The sequence below is a fragment of the Alosa alosa genome, chromosome 15, assembly GCF_017589495.1.
Source record: "Alosa alosa isolate M-15738 ecotype Scorff River chromosome 15, AALO_Geno_1.1, whole genome shotgun sequence".
Classification (NCBI taxonomy): Eukaryota; Metazoa; Chordata; class Actinopteri; order Clupeiformes; family Clupeidae; genus Alosa; species Alosa alosa.
This window is the reverse complement of record NC_063203.1, coordinates 4,395,658-4,413,110: the sequence shown is the minus strand read 5'-3', so window position 1 is coordinate 4,413,110 and position 17,453 is coordinate 4,395,658. Positions and strand designations below refer to the sequence as shown.

Genomic DNA, 17,453 nt, shown 5'->3' with positions numbered 1-17,453 from the left:
TATATCACATTGCACTTTTCTCCTTTTTTGCACTTCTGGTTAGACACAAACCACATTTCGTTGTCTTCGTACTTGTACTCTGCAATGACAATAAAGTTGAATCTAATCTAATCTAATCTAATCTAATCTATTGTGGTGAGTGCAGAACATTACTTTAATTCAAATGATTATTAGGTTATGTGAAGGAAACTTTTAATAATGTGTTTTTCCGGGTATGGCAATAAATAGCATAATGGTGGTTACACCCATCACTGGTTGATAATCATGACATCTCATGTCACCCATGGTCATATTTTTTACCTAAGTCATAACATTTTATTAGAAAATGTATGTATATAATGATAATACCTAACATATATCCATTTAAAATGTTAAAAAGGCTATTATTTGCAATTTTTGGTGATATATCCGCCATCTTGGATTTTGGACCTGTGCAGTCCGGGAAAAAAATGGAAACTGGTAGTTTTGCAAACTGAAGGGTCTGAAGAAGTAAAAAAACATAATTTGCAAAAATCTATATGAAATGTTCCAAACACCTTTTTTGGTTACATATCGCCCTGCACTAACAGAGCCAAAATGTCAAAAATGCAAAATCCCTGTTTTTCCATCATGGATGTGGGAGTGGAATTGCTGCTGATTGCTGACAAACTGCATTTTCTCTTATGATTTGTAATCATGAATAATTAGAGGTTGGCATAATTGTTGTAGTACTGTGACCTTTTTAAAACATATTACAAATAGTGGACTATTCATTCATAATTCATGTGTATCTTTTTGATTGGTTGATTAATTAAAATAAACCTGACGGTGCATAACATAACAGAGGCTCAGAGAGGTGACACCTGTGGATGTTTGATGAAAAATACAAATATGCTTTGTTTTGTTTACAATTTAAAAGCTGAACTTCTAGAGCAGTGAAATAAGCAAACCCGTCTCACATCCCTGAAAGGCAGTGAATTAAGTCAAAGTGCATGACTTCAATGGGTGACATTCCATCCTCTGTGACTGTGAGTCTGACCCCATCACCTCCCACTGGACATTTCCCCTCAGGTGGGCTGAAACCAGACACTAAGGCCTGACGCCGGGCTGTCTCCTGCTCTTCCGGAACTCTCTCTGACAGTTGCTCTATAGATCACCCAGAGAGAGAGACAAGCAACAGGTGCTGCCGTAAGGGAGCTGACATTCCCAGGGAAGTGAGAGTGAAATGTGGGAAAAGGGAGCCAGAGGCAGGAGGTGATCAAAAACAAAGGGGTTAACAGGCAATAAGAAGCCAGCAAGATGGACAAAGGTGAGAAGACAAGGAAAGAAGTAATAATAGGCTACAGGGAGGGAAGGTCCACCGTGGGAGGCAACACTCCACAGTAAAAGAGTGAGTAAATGGAGTAAGAACAGCACAAAGACTGGAGAATAACAGATTCCAGATTAAACAGAACTACCGACCAGCTGGCAGAGAGACTCCCTTACAACATTTTTATTCAGTGCAAGGATCATTTAAGTTTAAAGGCTTATAGGCTTAATACGCCTGTAGACGACAGACATGCTAAAAATATTTCATAAGGCCTATAAACGAGGAGACACCTCAAACCCAAGATCTAATAAAAGAAACAATAAATGTTATTTTTTAAAATCGAGCCATGTGTCATGTGAGTTCAATGTAAAACGGTGAGTCAGAGGAAAGCTTACTGGACCTGAAGGAGGACCTTTCCACTCTAAAGGAGACAGGCCTCTTGAGATCACACATTCATCTAATGGATGAGAGGGGGAATGAGAGTTATTACAGGGGCCATTACACTGGAACAGCATGGTAATGTGAGAATTTCATTTGACATTGATGTACCTCTCACCACCAGACTAGAGCCCTTCTTGTCTGGGAAGAAAAATGGATGTTCTTGCACACTCCGTTGGAGCTTGCCTGAAGATAAGTGACTGTTCAACATGTGTGTGAGGAGAGGTGAAGAGGAATCGTGTGAGACTGCTAAGGCTGAATCAGACATCAGCCAAACATGCTGTAAAACACTTACTGTAAACATGAGATGGGATCTAAATGACTTAAAAATATGCTGTGTGACTGTTTGACCTGAGTGGTAAAGCAGTTCATAATTTTGCTGGGTGACTTGGCTTGCGTTGCACTGACAAGAGGAACATATAAATAGATAATGGAACAAGTTTCATTTTGAGGCAAACTATTCCTTTAAATACAGCCAGGCAAGAGTGAGGTAAGCATGGATGTCTCTCACCCAAGGGATCTCAAAAAAAGATCTGGTGCCAAAAAGTGCACCATGAAATTTAAAACAATATAATACCTTAAGTTATTACACCATCCCTGTCTCCTTCACTCACCCAAACACACGCACACACGCACACACACACACGCACACACACACATAACGGGACGCAGCTGGCTGCCGCACTAACTGCATCACCAGCAATAGGATTTGCGGATATAATTCAATAAGTCAAAGGTGATCGATTGCATTTTTTCACCTTTGTGTTGGTCTGGTGAACCAACACAAAGAGAGCATCTACCTCACGCCAGCACAGTGCAACATCATCATTTCAATCATTTCCCACAAATGGATCTGTTTGTGGAATTCACCCAGGTGCTTGACACGTCTGAGGTTTTGGAAACATTTAACACCAAACTGTCACCCAAACTGTGACACAGTAAACACCTAACTGCAATGTGTTTGCGCTGAAATAGGTGTTATGATCACAGAAATGTAGTAGACATGGGGATGAGTACAATGCAGCAGCCCCCCGCCCCAACACACACACACACACACACACACACACACACACACAAACGCATCCAGTCACAGAAGCTAATAAAATCATGGCTCTCACACCAGATAATCTCTCGCTTTCAGATAGATAGCTCTCATGACCTTGGGGCCACGATACAGACACCAGGCAAATGCAAAAAGACACTCGCTCACATCAAACACCAGCTGCTGTCAGATATCTAAAACCATCACTGTCTCCCAGTCCCTGCTGTAGGTCTGGGACTGTTCATGAGATTATCTGAAAAAGCCATAAAATAATACGTTCATGTGTAGTGGGGAAAATAGCATTCTTGGTTGCAGTGCAGGTGGAGAAAACAGGTTTCCTGGTGGTGGTTTGCTTCTAAGTGATAGGAGCAGGGAAACCCCCTGTAACACTGTAACTTCGTAAAGATTGTTTCAATGCACTCTGAAAGCAGTAGGACAATAGAAAGGTGGGTGCAAGTTACCAAATCTGTTTGGTCAAGTCATTCTAAACAATGAACAATGACTGTCACTGGTCCTCAACTAGTTCAAGTCCTTTTCTGGTCCAGAGGCTACACCAGAGTCCATCTGAACCATAATTTCAGAATTTGCAACAAGGTTGATAATACTGAACCCATAATATTGTACTCAAATCAATGGGTAAAAGGGTAACAGACCATGTTCCTATATTACTCAATGAATAATACAGCAGTCCATAAAGGGTTGAACATCACATCCTATTTTTATAACTGGCTCATAAAAAGTGTGGGCTGTTGTTGATTCTATCTGCAGACATTACAAGTAGGGGATAACATGGGGATAACAGGGCCCAATTGAAACAGATTTTTTTACTGTGATCCGCTTCATGAACAGAACAACTTATTTGATAACTTTTTTTTTGATAACACACTTTTACTCTTAGTACTGGGAATAACAACATCAGATGCAATACATTGTACCAATACGTGGTAAACTTGATGCTGTCTCTTATACCGACATTAAAACGAATCTATAGACCTCAGCTCATGGTAGAAGTGGGTCTACTGTTACCATAAACTTCTATGGACAGTGTAAGATTCCTCACAAGCTCTTACTCATTTTTCTCTTTTTTCCAAGTCCCACTGAACCTCCTCAGAGTCTGCTCTGTGTTCTGACCACAAAGGGTTCAATTCAGCACGCCCCACAACATCCATTCCTCTGTCCCACAGAGGATGGGGGTTAAATAATTCATTGCTCCACTGTAACAATGAGGCATGTTTCCAACTCTACCTGAGCAGGCCAGCAAGCTGATACACTAACACGGCCAGGACTTTAAAAACACTGGACTCATTTTACCTGTTCACGTTCCATATACGCATGGCGTGGGTATCACCATGACATGGATGAGATTGTTTCACATTCCTGTAAGGGTGGGGTCATTCCCTCAGTGGCAGAGCAAGTGCTTGTTTGTTAGAAAGCCATCAGCCATGAGATTATTCTCTTTCCCTGCCTCACCCAGCCGGATAACATAGGTGATGTTAATTTTTATGGATCCAAAAGGTGACATTTGACAGTATAAAACTCTTCTTAAGCAATGGGAGAATACTTAAGCTAAACCATTGCCTTGCCTCAATCTCCTTCTACTGTGTCTTTAGAGGATAAACTGCTTAAATAATCAGCTTGATCTTATTAACTTTAACAGCTGTCCTGAATCGTTTTACTTTGTGGCTACTTGTTGTGAGTAAGTCTAATGCTGAAAAGGGAAAGTAGATGAAAGTGCCACAACATTGCTGTCTTTTATCTATCTTATCTTTTGAACAAGTGCAACATCTATACGCTGCGATGTTAATCTCTGACTATGCCTAGGCCTATATGGAAAAAAAACTTGTATGTTTAGAGAGAACAACAGTACATAAGCTACTCATTTACTCATATCATTAAAATCCCACCATGAGACAAAAAGTTCGCTTGCAGTGATAAGTGAGTGAGGCCCCATAACATTGGATGGACAAGAGAGGAGGACCACCTCGTGTCTTTGTCTGGGAATTGCCATCAATCACGATATCCCCACCCACTCTTAAATCCCAGAGGATGCAGTCTGCAGAGTGGGAGGTACCTGTCCCCTTCTTTATTCGATTGCCACCGGCTGTGTTTGATATAACCTTTTTGTTATGCCAAAAATATATAATGAACTGGACCTTTTAAATTATCACCCAACTTCTGAGACTATTAATAGGCTGGTAGCCTAGGGGAATAGGGTACCACAACAAAAGTTCACAGAATGTTCATAATAACCGTGATTCACCCCTTTTTCTGAAGCAATGTTTGTTATAATTCGGTTAACATCACGTATAGCTGCTATTTGAAGATAAAGCTTTTGACAGGTCATTAAAATATAGGCCTATCTCATTACAAAGGCTGCATGAATGGCAAGCTCGTGATTGAATTGGTGAAATAATATAGGGTGCTCATATTGGGTCATAATAGGTGACCGGTTGTATTTTTTTACCCTTTTGAATTAGGCAACATGTCGCGTTAACTTTCCCAATTATAAACTAGATTAGCCTACTCCTGTCCTATCACTTGACCAAATATAGACGTGTTCATACATTAATATAGCCTATTTCAGGAAAGCTATTTTGTTTTGAGGCACCTGCTTTGTTAACAAATAGCGTTAATCATCACTTACTTCAGATGTGTCTTTATTCCTCTGAAACAAGATGGTTTGGCATAAGTAATTCTCCTCGACAGTAAGGCATTCCTTTCAGGTGGTCTACCCCAGCGAAAAACGCATTCAATACTTTAGCCGTCTATCCAGAGTTAAGTTCACACAGTGTTTACCGTTCAACTGTCCCACACACAAGCTTTGGGTAAGACGCTGCCGCCACAATGTCATACCTCCCATTCAAACGATACGGCCGGTGGGTGACTGACTTGAGGAGAGGCCTACGGGAACATCCGGAGTGGATTCACGGAGCGGAACCAATAACTCAAAGCATGTCCTCATATAGGAATTTCATGCATCCTCTATTGTAAGTCTGTATAGCCACGTTACGCTAAAGAAAAATCATATGAAATATGGTAGTATTAATCCTGTGTGCACAACACCATAAAGTCACCATAAAGCTGAAATGGCTATTATTTATATATATATATATATATATATAATGGAAATGTGTGTCTCCAAACGTTTGACTGGACACACACACACACACTACCAGTCAAAAGTTTGGAGACACACATTTCCATTATATATATAGACGTGTGTGCGCGCACACACACACACACACACACACTACCAGTCAAAAGTTTGGAGACACACATTTCCATTCCACTCCATTATAGACAGCATACCAGCTGAGAACATTTGCATTGTTTTTAATCATGGCAGCAGTTTTCAGATTACATTTTGTGCTTACATTATTGCAAAAGGATTCTCGACTGTTGTAGTAAGAAATGGCTGATCTTTAATGCAATATCTACATTGCCCATTATAAGTAACCATTCATCCAATGTTGCAAAGGCACATTCTGTTTACTAATCTGATATCATTTTAAAAGCCTAACTGAAAATTTGACCCAAATATGCCTTGTTGACATATCTCAAACAGTCCGTGCAACACGGACCCTTTTCTCCTTCTTTTCCCTCCCTCCCTCATTCTACCCAGGGAGTGCTGTGCCAGCTCAAAGTCTTTCAGTGCCTGCAATCAGCTCTCCATTACCCCTTCAGTTCAAACTGCACAGCCAATGGGAAGTCTGGAGTCACCGCTTGTTACATTTGCACAACAAAGATTGAGGGGGTGAGCTGCAAGCTGCTGTCCCCTCCCTAAACCCTAGCCCTGGTGTACCCCAGAGTGTGTGTGTGTGTGTGTGTGTGTGTGTGTGTGTGTTTGTGTGTGTGTGTATATATAGGGGGATTTTGCCTTTAGTCTCAACTGTACTTTTGGATAATATTCTGAGACTTAAATAGTTTACACTTATGCATTTTAGATTCTTTGGAAAGTTTTAAACGTCAAGACACGTTGCTCCGATACAGTCACCCTTTCTGTTCCCTCAGTTTGGGGCCACTAAGAGCTCATCACCTTTTGACACTCTTTGTCTTTCAGATTTGCTGAATCCATGGCAACAGTACTTTTGCTTTTGTCTGGGTGGGGTAATCAGGCAGACCCCCATGGATTGCTGCTAAGCACAATGCCCAACCTGCTCATCCTAAGCACAAGAAGCAGGGGGACTGAGCTGGAAATTAAGATGAGAGTGAACGGGAAAAAAGCAGATTATGCTGACCCATGTGGTCCTATAGCAGCTAGCGCTAAATAACAATTGATTAATCTGTTTAGCAATTCAAACATGTGACAAAGAAACCACAAATACTGTCTGAGTAAAGCAAAGCTAGGCAAGTGTAATACTAGGTGCAATGTTAGTTTCAGGAAAAAAACCTCTATCATGCCCCTTTCGGTTGTAAGGTTCAGTAAATTTGAGTATTCAAGCTTTATTTACATTATTTTACATGTGCAATACAAAATATACATAATTTTACCAAATGTTAGTTGTAACATTGTAACAGCTGTATCCATGAGTGTTTGTCTGGGATCAGAAAGGGTGTTAATAAATATCAATTTACTACATTTAGGTAAATGGAGTGGGAGTTGATCAATCAAAATGCACAAATAATTCAGCAACATATTTGCACTGATGATTATTAATGTGTGGATGTGTGCTCACTGTTCTTTGGTCCCGGAAATAAGTGAGAGAAGCCTTTTCACGCCTTTGACCACAATGTTCTCTCTGACGACCGCAGAGACTCTCTCCCTGAGGTCGTCCTCCCTCCACAGCCCTCGGCCCTTTCTCTCAGCCTTGAGCTCTGCCTTCAGCAGTCTCTTGTGGAGTCTCCAGTACACCCGTGAGCGGTGGTCCAATCCCAGGATCGGTGTGGACCTGGCCAGGCCCTGTTGCAAGACCTGCTCATTTAGACTAGTGCCCAAGAGGAAGCCCTGAGGGACACAGAGAACAAGTAAACAGGAGGAAGGGCACAGGTCATACTTAAAGAGCCGGCTATACGGTCATTGAGTAAACACCCAACATGTTAGCATAACTGATGTGGCAATGCTTTCAATAAAGAATATGGACAAAAAGAGTTGACATTTTGTTCAGATCAGATCTTTATCCTTTTGTCCCACCGATGTATTAAGAGGCAGTTAAAGTTTGTTAGTGAAGCATGCCAGAGATAAGCCATGATTTTAAAGGTGTCCCCTCACCTGGCCTCTTGAGACAAAGCAGTCCAGGCTGTCGCCCTCTTTCCTAATTAGCTTCAGCCACACCGTCTCCGCAGGTCTCAGCTGCCGTCTCAGCCAGTCCCAGCCCTCTGGGGTCAACTCCACTCCGGCCAGACGAACCTGCAGAGGAGCCCCAGCCTGATCTGCACCACCACAGGAATTGAGCTTTACAACAAGTTCTATTAAACATTTGAAAGTGTCTCAATACAAGGTCTTGATGTGAAAAGTAATTCCATCAAAATAGGCTAAATTAAATAAGGGTACATTTTCCCAAATGAAACAGCTTAATTTACGCTAAGTTCAAATTTCTACTCTTGTCAACAATAACGAGAGAACAGAGCAAAGCACACAATTTACAACAGTTCAGTTTTAGGTTTTGGTTAATCTTTAATTCAGCAGGTCAGGGTGTAAGCCTGTTGTAACTGGATGAGTGTGGTCAATGTGAACACTGAGAGAAGAATAATCATAATGGTCAACCAACGGTGGTAAACCAACTGCACTTTTCAGGTCAAATAAGGATAACAATCTAAATACCACTAGCTTGCATGCATTAAAAAAAAACATTTTTTTTTACTAAGCAGACACACAATCACTAATTAAAATCTAATTAGTGACAGCTGTCTGGGTGTAGGACTACTGGGTTGTCTAGCTAACAGCTGTTGTGTGAATGTGCAGAGTGCAGACAACAGATAGGATTTTGTGTTCTGCTGGAGGTAAACGTGTTTGTGAGTGCACTCACATTTCATCAGCAGGGGGGAAAGGACAGGGACATAAATTGGGATGTGCTCCACTTCCAGTCCCTTGTCAGTAATGCTGCATACTCTCCCTCGAAGACCAACGTTCCGCTTAATGAACCTTGAGGGAATTTCTGAAGCAGCATTGAACTTTGTGAGCTGCAAACAAAGGCATCCGAACAAGTCTATGAGGAATAGCTTAAACGACACAACATATTGGTCTAGTGATTTCAAAGAGGTCTCTCCAAAGCATAGACCACATACAGTTTATGCCCCAAAACAGTCGATCTCGACCTTTATTTCTGGGGGACTCTAAAGGAGAAATACAAATCCCTATTTTCATTGTGTAATTTCACAGTAATTTTGGTTGATGCCAAACAATTTAACATAGTGGGTGGGTGCCATTGCTGGTTGGTGGCGTGCATTCACAGGACTTTAGCTTCACATAGGCTACAGGTTTCACAGACTGACAAATACAACTCTTAAAACCATCTTTACCAGTTTGATGCTCCTTCCTAAAATGACAATGCCCACGATAGCTAATCCAGTGCTCACACTCTGCAGGAAACAAACAGCATTCCATAGTTAATGTACACCCTATGATGTGGTGTGCAGTTTCGTAGTTGCCCCTGTAAGCGACTACACTGCACAAAGAGGATAACCATGACCGGTATCTTATGCTGATATTTTCCTTCATACCCGCACAATCGTCAAGTTATCGTCAGCAACCTTTGATACTATTGCTATAATGTTAAGGTTAGTCTTTGCTTTATCTGGTACATTCAGAATGTCAGGTCGCTCATCCGGCATGTTGTTTATTTGTCACTGGACTACAACAGAGATCCCTCTACGCAGTACGGCACGTCGAATGAGCCACAATTTTTGAAAACGCGCGGGTTCTCACGAAGACAAAACAGTAGCACAGTAATGTGTTGCAGCACATGTATTATATACATCAGTTGTTTTGCATTACATTTAAAAAATGCTGGTATAAAATTCTTCCGCATTGATGGACAATGCCACAAAACATAGTCGTCTCTTGTGATTAATTTTCCATAGCTCATGGAAGAGTGGTTTACATGGATATTGACCAGACATGCATGGTGTATAGGCTGAAACAAAAACATTACAAATGTCAAGAACAGAAACATAAAGTAAATGAAGGGCAACTTTAGTGTGCGTAAGGCATGACTGAAATTCTTCTGGTTACTTACTATAAACTGCTCACAGATATGCATTAACTTTAATGCACATGCCCTGATTAATCTCACTGACCCTATGAACCGCCAAAGATTCTACAAATAAAATCATCACTGACCATAGAAAGATGAGAAGTGATATAAAATCAAAATACCAGTGGAAGGAGTGACCATTTCTAAAACAAACACAAAGTCTTACAATTTCAGACTACTAAAATTACAGTATGTAGCGACTACTCATGATTTGACATATTTGGTAAATCACATAAATATGATTTAGCTGACAACAGGTCAAGTGTTTCTCATTCAGTTTGGAATAGCTTGAAATACACTGGCATGTATAAGCTTTGGATATCGCTTTAAAGAAAATATTAAAGAAAATGCATAAATATATGAACAGTAGTATTTTAAAAAGCCAACAAACAAATAGAAAAGAAAGCCAATCATGAAGACAAAGTGAAACCTAACCGATTCCTTTTTAAAATGCTGGTCTTAAGGGTATCCTACTGTCAAATAAAGCTGATGTTTCTTTGACAGCCTGAGTGTATTGTGCATGTGAGCACTTTCATAGTATTCAAATAGTCTTGTGAGATTAGTACACCATTTAGCAGATGATTTTATATGCACCTAAACAATGCTCTGCATGATCACATTGTATTATTACTCCAGCACAAAACTATAGGTTGTTCCGTTGGTTACATGTGATGCAATGTAATACAATGTGTGTGTGAGGAATCCAATGTGCAGCAACTGTAGTTTACTGCACACATTTATTCTGTTCTTTTTCTCTGTATGATAGTAGCATCAGGAAACATTGACAATTGAAGGTTAGCTGCTCTGAACCTAAACAAATCCATGCTGTTTAACTACGGATGAGTGTCATGTGGGGGAATCCCACAGAAATTTCTTGACATGAACCTCAAAATGAAAAAGGCACATACACTGAAGTGACAAAGTACATTAATAACATTTTCAAAATTCAGAAAATGTCACCGGTGGAGCAGATCTCTATTTATATATCTTCATATATCTCAGTCATATATCTTTAAACAAGTCTTCATGTTATGTCTTGGGAAGTAATCATGACATGTAGATTAATTACGGGAACTTTTCTTCTTAAGGTCCACATTTCAACAGTAGCCAGATGTGTGCGTTGGGTGAATTAAAATAAAAGAAAAGGCATTGTGAGGTCTCTGAGCGTAAAGAGAGTGAGTCCCTTAAGAGCGTTGGGATAATGCAGGGTGTTGCTGTGGCTTTTCATTTGGATGATTTACAGTGCCAGGCCTGTGGGCTTTCCTCTTGTAACCGTCTCAGCCTCTTGCCCAATAACAACCACCAGGTGAGGCCAATCACAACACACACCACTGACTCCACATAGTATCCGTCTAGTACAGTCACACATGTCCCACCCTCCTTCACACAAAGCTAGAGAGAGAGAGAGAGACAGAGAGAGAGATTAAGGCAATGTACAACAATCTTAGCCAATTAACACCACGTTGTGAGAATAGATTTTGGAAATTAGCAGGTTACCAAGGCTGCTTCAAGCCTCATCAAACACTATAATCTTCAATTACACAGGACTTGTTTATTCTTGTTTCTTTACTTTCTTTATTAAGCCATAATCTTATATCTCTACCACAAATAGCAAAATAAATATTAGATGACCCATCACTGGGTGTTGCACTCACTCCTGCCTCCTCTGGAGAGCCACAGGTCTGGCTGGCTGCTCCCTGGCACTCCTTTGAGGTCAGTGGGTCCACCAGCCAGAGGGCCAGGGTGGAGGGCCAGTTACCCCCCAGATTAGTCACAGTGTTCAGTAGGGTCATGTAAGTGCCACCAATTACAGGATCACTGACCTTGGCGTGGAAGGCCATGGTGGCCACATACATGCTATACAGTGCCACCTGTTGGAAAAGATAGAAACAGATGACCATATCATCGGGACAGGATTACTCAGGATGACTGTGCAAAAACAAACACATTCATTACGCTTGTCAACACACATTCATCAAAAAGTTACTTATTTCCACCTGTTCCCTATTTTCGCCCTTTTACATCTATGTGTCACTTGATATTCATTTCTATTCGAACCAAAACAGTGGATTCCAAAAAGAAATGCAAGCACCCACCTCCTATAAGGGTATCTAAATTATCTCTGTACCAAAAATGACATTGTACAGTGATTTGAAGAGCTGTAAACAGCGTTGTAAGGCTATGTGTACAAAACCACGTGGAGCTCCAGTGGAATTTTGATTTTGTGCCGAGTGAGTGGGCGGAAATTGGGCACTCACCAGCCCAGCACCAAAGTTTGAGCACGGTAAACAAAATTGGATATTTTAGGCAGTAAAAGCTCCCGTTAAGAACCAAACAAGATTTTGTACAAATCTACACACTTGGCTACTGAAAAAAGGTTCCATCAGGTTCCAAAGGCTTATCATGAGATCAAAAGAGTATACTTATTATTATTATCAGTCAAATATTATTTAAGTATTAAAAACCTTTAGGTATTAAAAATCTTTGTTTTCAGATTTTCGAACGGAAGGGGCAGAAATTGGTACTTTTACGATAATGGATTAAAGTGGAAAACCACTGTGGCTACACCCATAAGGATGCCAAAGTACATGGAGAGTTTACCTGATGAAAAGCATAGCTTAGCAACACCACAGCGTAATAGTAAACAGGATATCCCTCCTCCTGTTTCACACTCGGGGTCCACCATACAAGCAGTGCATACCCTAAACCAATCAGCAGCCTAAGACAAATGGAAAAGTAACTCTTAAAACATGCACACTGCATTCTGTCATTATTCTCTGACCTATGGACATTAACCTCTTTGAAATCCAAAACCTGGACAGACAGGAATTGTTTGTATTCTTGCAAGTCCAAACATTTCAAGTGAAGCTGTGAGAGTACCTGAATGGGAAGGCCTTGTAGAAGATGTCGAGAGGCTTGGGACCAGCTGTGTACTTGCTGATGATGAGGGGCAACAGAATTTGCAGGGGCACCATTGGTACTGCCAGCAGGGCCAGCTGAGCTTTTGGAACACCTGCTTCCACCAGCTTCAGCCCTGTCACTGCATCTGCTGCAGAAAAGCCAATCTGGAACACACAAGTCAATGGTGCACACACACACACACACACACACCCACAGAGAGAGATATATAAGCAACGGTTACAAGCTACATACATTAATTAACATGAATTTACAAATGGCTTGATTAAGTATTACATTACAGTTGGATGTGTGAATTTTAGTAGTTTTAGCTTCATACAACACCTTGGCAGTCAATAGTAGACCACAGAAGGTGAACACTGTGGGCATCTTCACAATGGAGAACAGCAGTTTGTACGTTTCCATGACACCCTGTGTTTCCTCCCTCTTTTTTTTCTTAAGGTCCATTTGGTTATTCTCCTTCTTTAGGATGGCAACAAGGGTGGTTGACACAAGAAACACAATCCCCCAGAAAAACAGGAAGTCTGTAAACAGATACAAAGAAAGTTACAACAGTGCCATTATACCCACAGTATTGCGTTACTGTAGCCTGCATGCCATGCCATTCATTGAGGAGATAAAAAAGCACTGACAGACAGTAAACAAGTTAGCAAGTGGTGGGAGCAAAACAATATTGCAAGAAACTAATTAGTGGAGATTTGCCACACCTCATTTTGCAAAATAAATAATACAAACTATGATAAACCAGAAAACATCAACAACAACAAAGATGCTAACTGACACATTGACACAATCTGAAACACTGATAATAAGTAGGAATCCAGCCAGTGCAAGCAATTTTGGTCAATCTTTTGACTTGTTTCAACATTTCAACTAGCACTGTGTTTGACATGCCCACCTGAGAGAGTTACGATGCCCTTCTCCTGAGGCTCAAACCTCAGGTACTTGTTGCAGAAGTCAGCAGACTCCAGGGCCAGGAAGAGCACATTACCCAGGAAGTAGCCCGCAGTTTGGCCGACTGAGTTGCAGGTGGATGCATAACCCACATTCTCCCGTGACAGCATAGTTAGTGCCCAGCCATCCACTGCTATGTCCTGGGTGGCAGCTAAGAAGGCCAGCATGAAGAAGACTGCAGTGAGAGTGATCACATCAGGTCCTTTGTGTTCATCACTCTCAAGTAAGGAGTCCACCGTGACAGACAGGTACAGCATAAAGATGCCTAGCAGATACTGTGTGGGAACCATCCATGACTTCCTACGTCCAAACTGCTGGAAGTAAATAGCATCAACCAGTGGAGCCCATAGCAGCTTAAGACTAAAGGGCCAGAAGACAAAGCTGAAATAAGCTTGATCCTTGTAGCTGACATTCTTGCTTTGCATGATGAGCGGGATGCTGCCTGCTAAGCCTAACGGGATGCCCTGGAGGACATAAAGGAAAAGGAGCAGCAAGACGCTTCCCAGCTCCTCTTTGATGCCCTTGCGGACCTTGGAGTGGTTTTCCTCAGTCCACAGCAATGTCTCTTCCTCTTCAGTGTCCATGTCTGAGGACTTAGCCTCCTGATGTCTCATGTTGTCTGCAGGAAGAACGGGCTTCCTCTGCCTCCCGTTCTTGTGTGTGACTGATTCATGCAATTCCATGGTAACTTAAGGGGCATCAATCCAGCTGTGCCCACGGAAGATCTACGGAATAGGACAATTGACTTTAGTTGAGATTCTACACTGAACACCAATGGAGAGGAGAAATAGCTCTGAAAAGCATAGCAAGAGGTAAGTCTAGGACGAACTTAAGTTAAAGTGTAGCTGTTTGATTATTTGAAGTATGCTATGAAAGTAAAAACAAAACACAACACGGTCATGAACACCTGATAGCCTGCTGTTTGAATGACAGGCCCTGGCTAATCTGGCTTGGATCAGGTTTCCAGGTAGGACAAAACAACAGAGACAGACCACAAAGAGAGAAAAGTACAATGCCAGTGAATGATATAAATACATACGAATAGACAACATATAATAGGGAAAAACATACAATGCTTGCCACAAACATAACACGAAAACAAACGATCTCGTGCCAGCTGTGACGCGCAGTAGCCTACCTGAAACGATGAAACACATGCCACTTAAGAGAGAGCGATTAAAAGGATGAATTAACGTCAGAAAACACCAATCATATATTTGTATTATAACCCGTGAATGTCCAGCATCTCTCAAGCAAAGATAAATTGGGTGAAATAGTCAGCATTTCAGGAAAATCAGTACCCGGCGTTGAATGATGCTATGAGGCAGACTGAGGAAGTGGTGCGTCTCTCAAACACTTCCGTATACTTCAGCTGACGTGTCACTAAGCACGACATTTTTGTTCCGCCGGTGCTCTACTCTAAAATGGCCTAATACAGTTCGCACCCGCAGCACATGTGCATATATTTGTCTGATAACATTGTTCTTAATCATTGTGTCATTGTAGGCATTGTGTTTCATGAGTTTAGCAATATTGTTGAATAGTGGCAATAGCAAAGCAAATTCAAACCAACCATGGCTGTTCAAAGGCTGCGGTTATTCAACTGATTTTTTTAAATAATTGATTTCAAAATTATTTTAGTGTGTAGGCCTATGTGAATAAATAATTCCCCAAATACACTATGAAATGTATTATAATGCAATGGCTGCCTCAAGTTTGACACCATTGGCAAATCTACAAGACGTGACTAGGAGGTTAGGAAGTCTTTTTTAATTAAAGACATAAATAAATGTAATGCAGAAACCACACTGTTTAGATACATTTATTTTCAATTACTTGAGCAATTATTTACATACACTAAAGTCATTTTTGATCATTCATATTTCAGTCCTTACTACTAGGCTACTACTTTGTGTTGCTACACATAATTTAACACAGTGAGGAGTAAAAACAACCACTTGCATTATTACTTTCATCTTGGGAGGTACATTGGTTCTGAACTTCAGTCAGCTCTGTGAATCATGAACCAATTGCTGAACTTGTGATGCATTTAAACATGCCTTGACACAAATGTAAAATATTTATACATATATTTTACCTGGTGCAGTTGAATAGTAAACCTGCACTCCCTGCTCTGAGTTGTATTATGCACGAGGTGTGACATTTGTAAAAAAAAAAAGGGGGGGGTTCTATCACATAGGTGGTAACATGTAACACTCTCTTTGGCTTTCAGCTTTACAACAACTCATTACAGTAGAGGGTGTCTTTTAAAGTACACAATTGGTGTAAAGAAATGTATTGGAGAAAGGCTGATGGCCACAGCTCTAACATATTTCGTAATTGATTGGATTGATACAATTTAACATTCTGACACCTAATTACATTTAACACTGAGTTTTTTTTTTTCAGGTAGGCCTCATCAAAATCAACAACTAAATATCCACTATTCCTGACTTCATAATCAGACAAGATTAATGGGATACAGTCGCCTAGTTAGAGTTATTTCGATCTGTTTGTATGTCTGGGCATGCGAAGAAATTGACAATAAAGCAGACTTTGACTTTGACTAGAGCATGACTGAAGGCATCTTCTCAATCAGGAGGTTCAATTTCCTTTTCTGTTCCAGTAATGAGTGACTGTATGTTGCACTGCTAGTGAGAAATCAAGGACATGTGAACTTGGTAATGGGTCAATGGCATGTGACTAGACTAGCCATGAGAGACACTCTTGTTACCCACTGTCGGTCAACTCTTTGTGTCTTTAAAGGTAATAGGTCGGAAAAAAAGTACTGTCTATTGTAGCCTATACTTCTGAACAACCATAAAAAGGTTTTAATTGTAGATATATAATTTGTGCTGGACTTGCACAAATAGTTATCATGCAACTATTGCCCACTTTCAGAATATCTACTGTTGGTGTTAAATTTTTGCTGAGGCACAGTGTAAATATTAGGTCTACACTGTGTCAAAATCACTGTGTCAAACAATATATCTATAGGGCTGTCAAAATAACTGATTAATTTCGATTAATTAATTTGAGAAAAAAATAACTGATTATTTTTTATTCTGTCAATCGATTAAAAAAATAATCTAATTAATTACATACTCTGTGATTAATTAATCTAAATTAATCGCATATATAATTTTTGCTGTGAAAGTATTTAAATTTTTAAATTCAAATAAATCATTGAATAATCAGCATTAGTGACATTAAAGTTCAAAAACTCTTTTATTATTATTTTAATAATGGCCATAATAATCTATGATATGACCTAATATGCTGAGGAAATAAATTCAAAAGTGCTTCGGGAAGAAGTTGTTTCTCACATACAAGGTATTTCAGGCCACAGATATAACCTAGGGGACACAATGAAAATAAATTAACACTTCCCTCAATGTCAACACTATTTCTTTGCATTGATGTGTGACTTTAGAGTTTATGAACTCCGGTGATATGCAAATTCCTTGCTGCAGACATTGCAGAGGACTTTATTTTAATCAACACCATCAGGCCGTTGTTTAAAAGTAAATGTTCCAATCAATGATCTAGTCAGCACATTTTCTTCTCTCTCCTTCATTTTACATGGTTACTGACTACAACGGCTGTGAGTCAAAGGTCA

General features: G+C 40.3%; 3 protein-coding genes across 7 annotated transcripts in view; all 3 read right to left on the bottom strand.

Moving 5' to 3' along the window:
• Positions 1-5,596, bottom strand: part of plch1 (phospholipase C, eta 1) — a 47,329-nt gene extending 41,733 nt beyond the window's left edge. Inside the window, exon 1 of the mRNA XM_048265379.1 lies at positions 5,413-5,596. The gene's annotated coding sequence lies outside the window, so the exon portion shown is untranslated. The remainder of the gene's footprint in view (positions 1-5,412) is intronic.
• A 519-nt stretch (positions 5,597-6,115) lies between these two features.
• Positions 6,116-9,626, bottom strand: c18h3orf33 (c18h3orf33 homolog (H. sapiens)). Of its 2 annotated transcripts, XM_048264351.1 has the most exons (5): positions 9,429-9,626; positions 9,228-9,287; positions 8,735-8,888; positions 7,978-8,138; positions 6,116-7,713 (listed from the first exon to the last, which is right to left on the bottom strand). In XM_048264351.1, exons 1-5 carry the CDS (start codon positions 9,537-9,539, stop codon positions 7,441-7,443), a joined length of 759 nt encoding a protein of 252 aa, XP_048120308.1. In that variant the 5' UTR covers positions 9,540-9,626; the 3' UTR covers positions 6,116-7,440. The 2 variants fall into 2 exon arrangements, with proteins under 2 accessions (XP_048120308.1, XP_048120307.1); XM_048264350.1 differs by having other exon boundaries at positions 8,735-8,863; positions 9,228-9,568.
• A 31-nt stretch (positions 9,627-9,657) lies between these two features.
• slc33a1 (solute carrier family 33 member 1) lies at positions 9,658-15,217 on the bottom strand. Of its 4 annotated transcripts, none has more exons than XM_048264346.1 (8): positions 14,973-15,185; positions 14,742-14,783; positions 13,779-14,559; positions 13,205-13,404; positions 12,842-13,026; positions 12,563-12,680; positions 11,617-11,832; positions 9,658-11,353 (listed from the first exon to the last, which is right to left on the bottom strand). In XM_048264346.1, the coding sequence occupies exons 3-8, from the start codon at positions 14,515-14,517 to the stop codon at positions 11,186-11,188; spliced, it is 1,626 nt and encodes a 541-aa protein (XP_048120303.1). In that variant the 5' UTR covers positions 14,518-14,559; positions 14,742-14,783; positions 14,973-15,185; the 3' UTR covers positions 9,658-11,185. The 4 variants fall into 4 exon arrangements, with proteins under 4 accessions (XP_048120303.1, XP_048120304.1, XP_048120305.1 ...); XM_048264347.1 differs by having other exon boundaries at positions 14,742-14,779; XM_048264348.1 differs by lacking the exon at positions 14,742-14,783 and having other exon boundaries at positions 15,136-15,217.
• Positions 15,218-17,453: the final 2,236 nt, after the last annotated feature.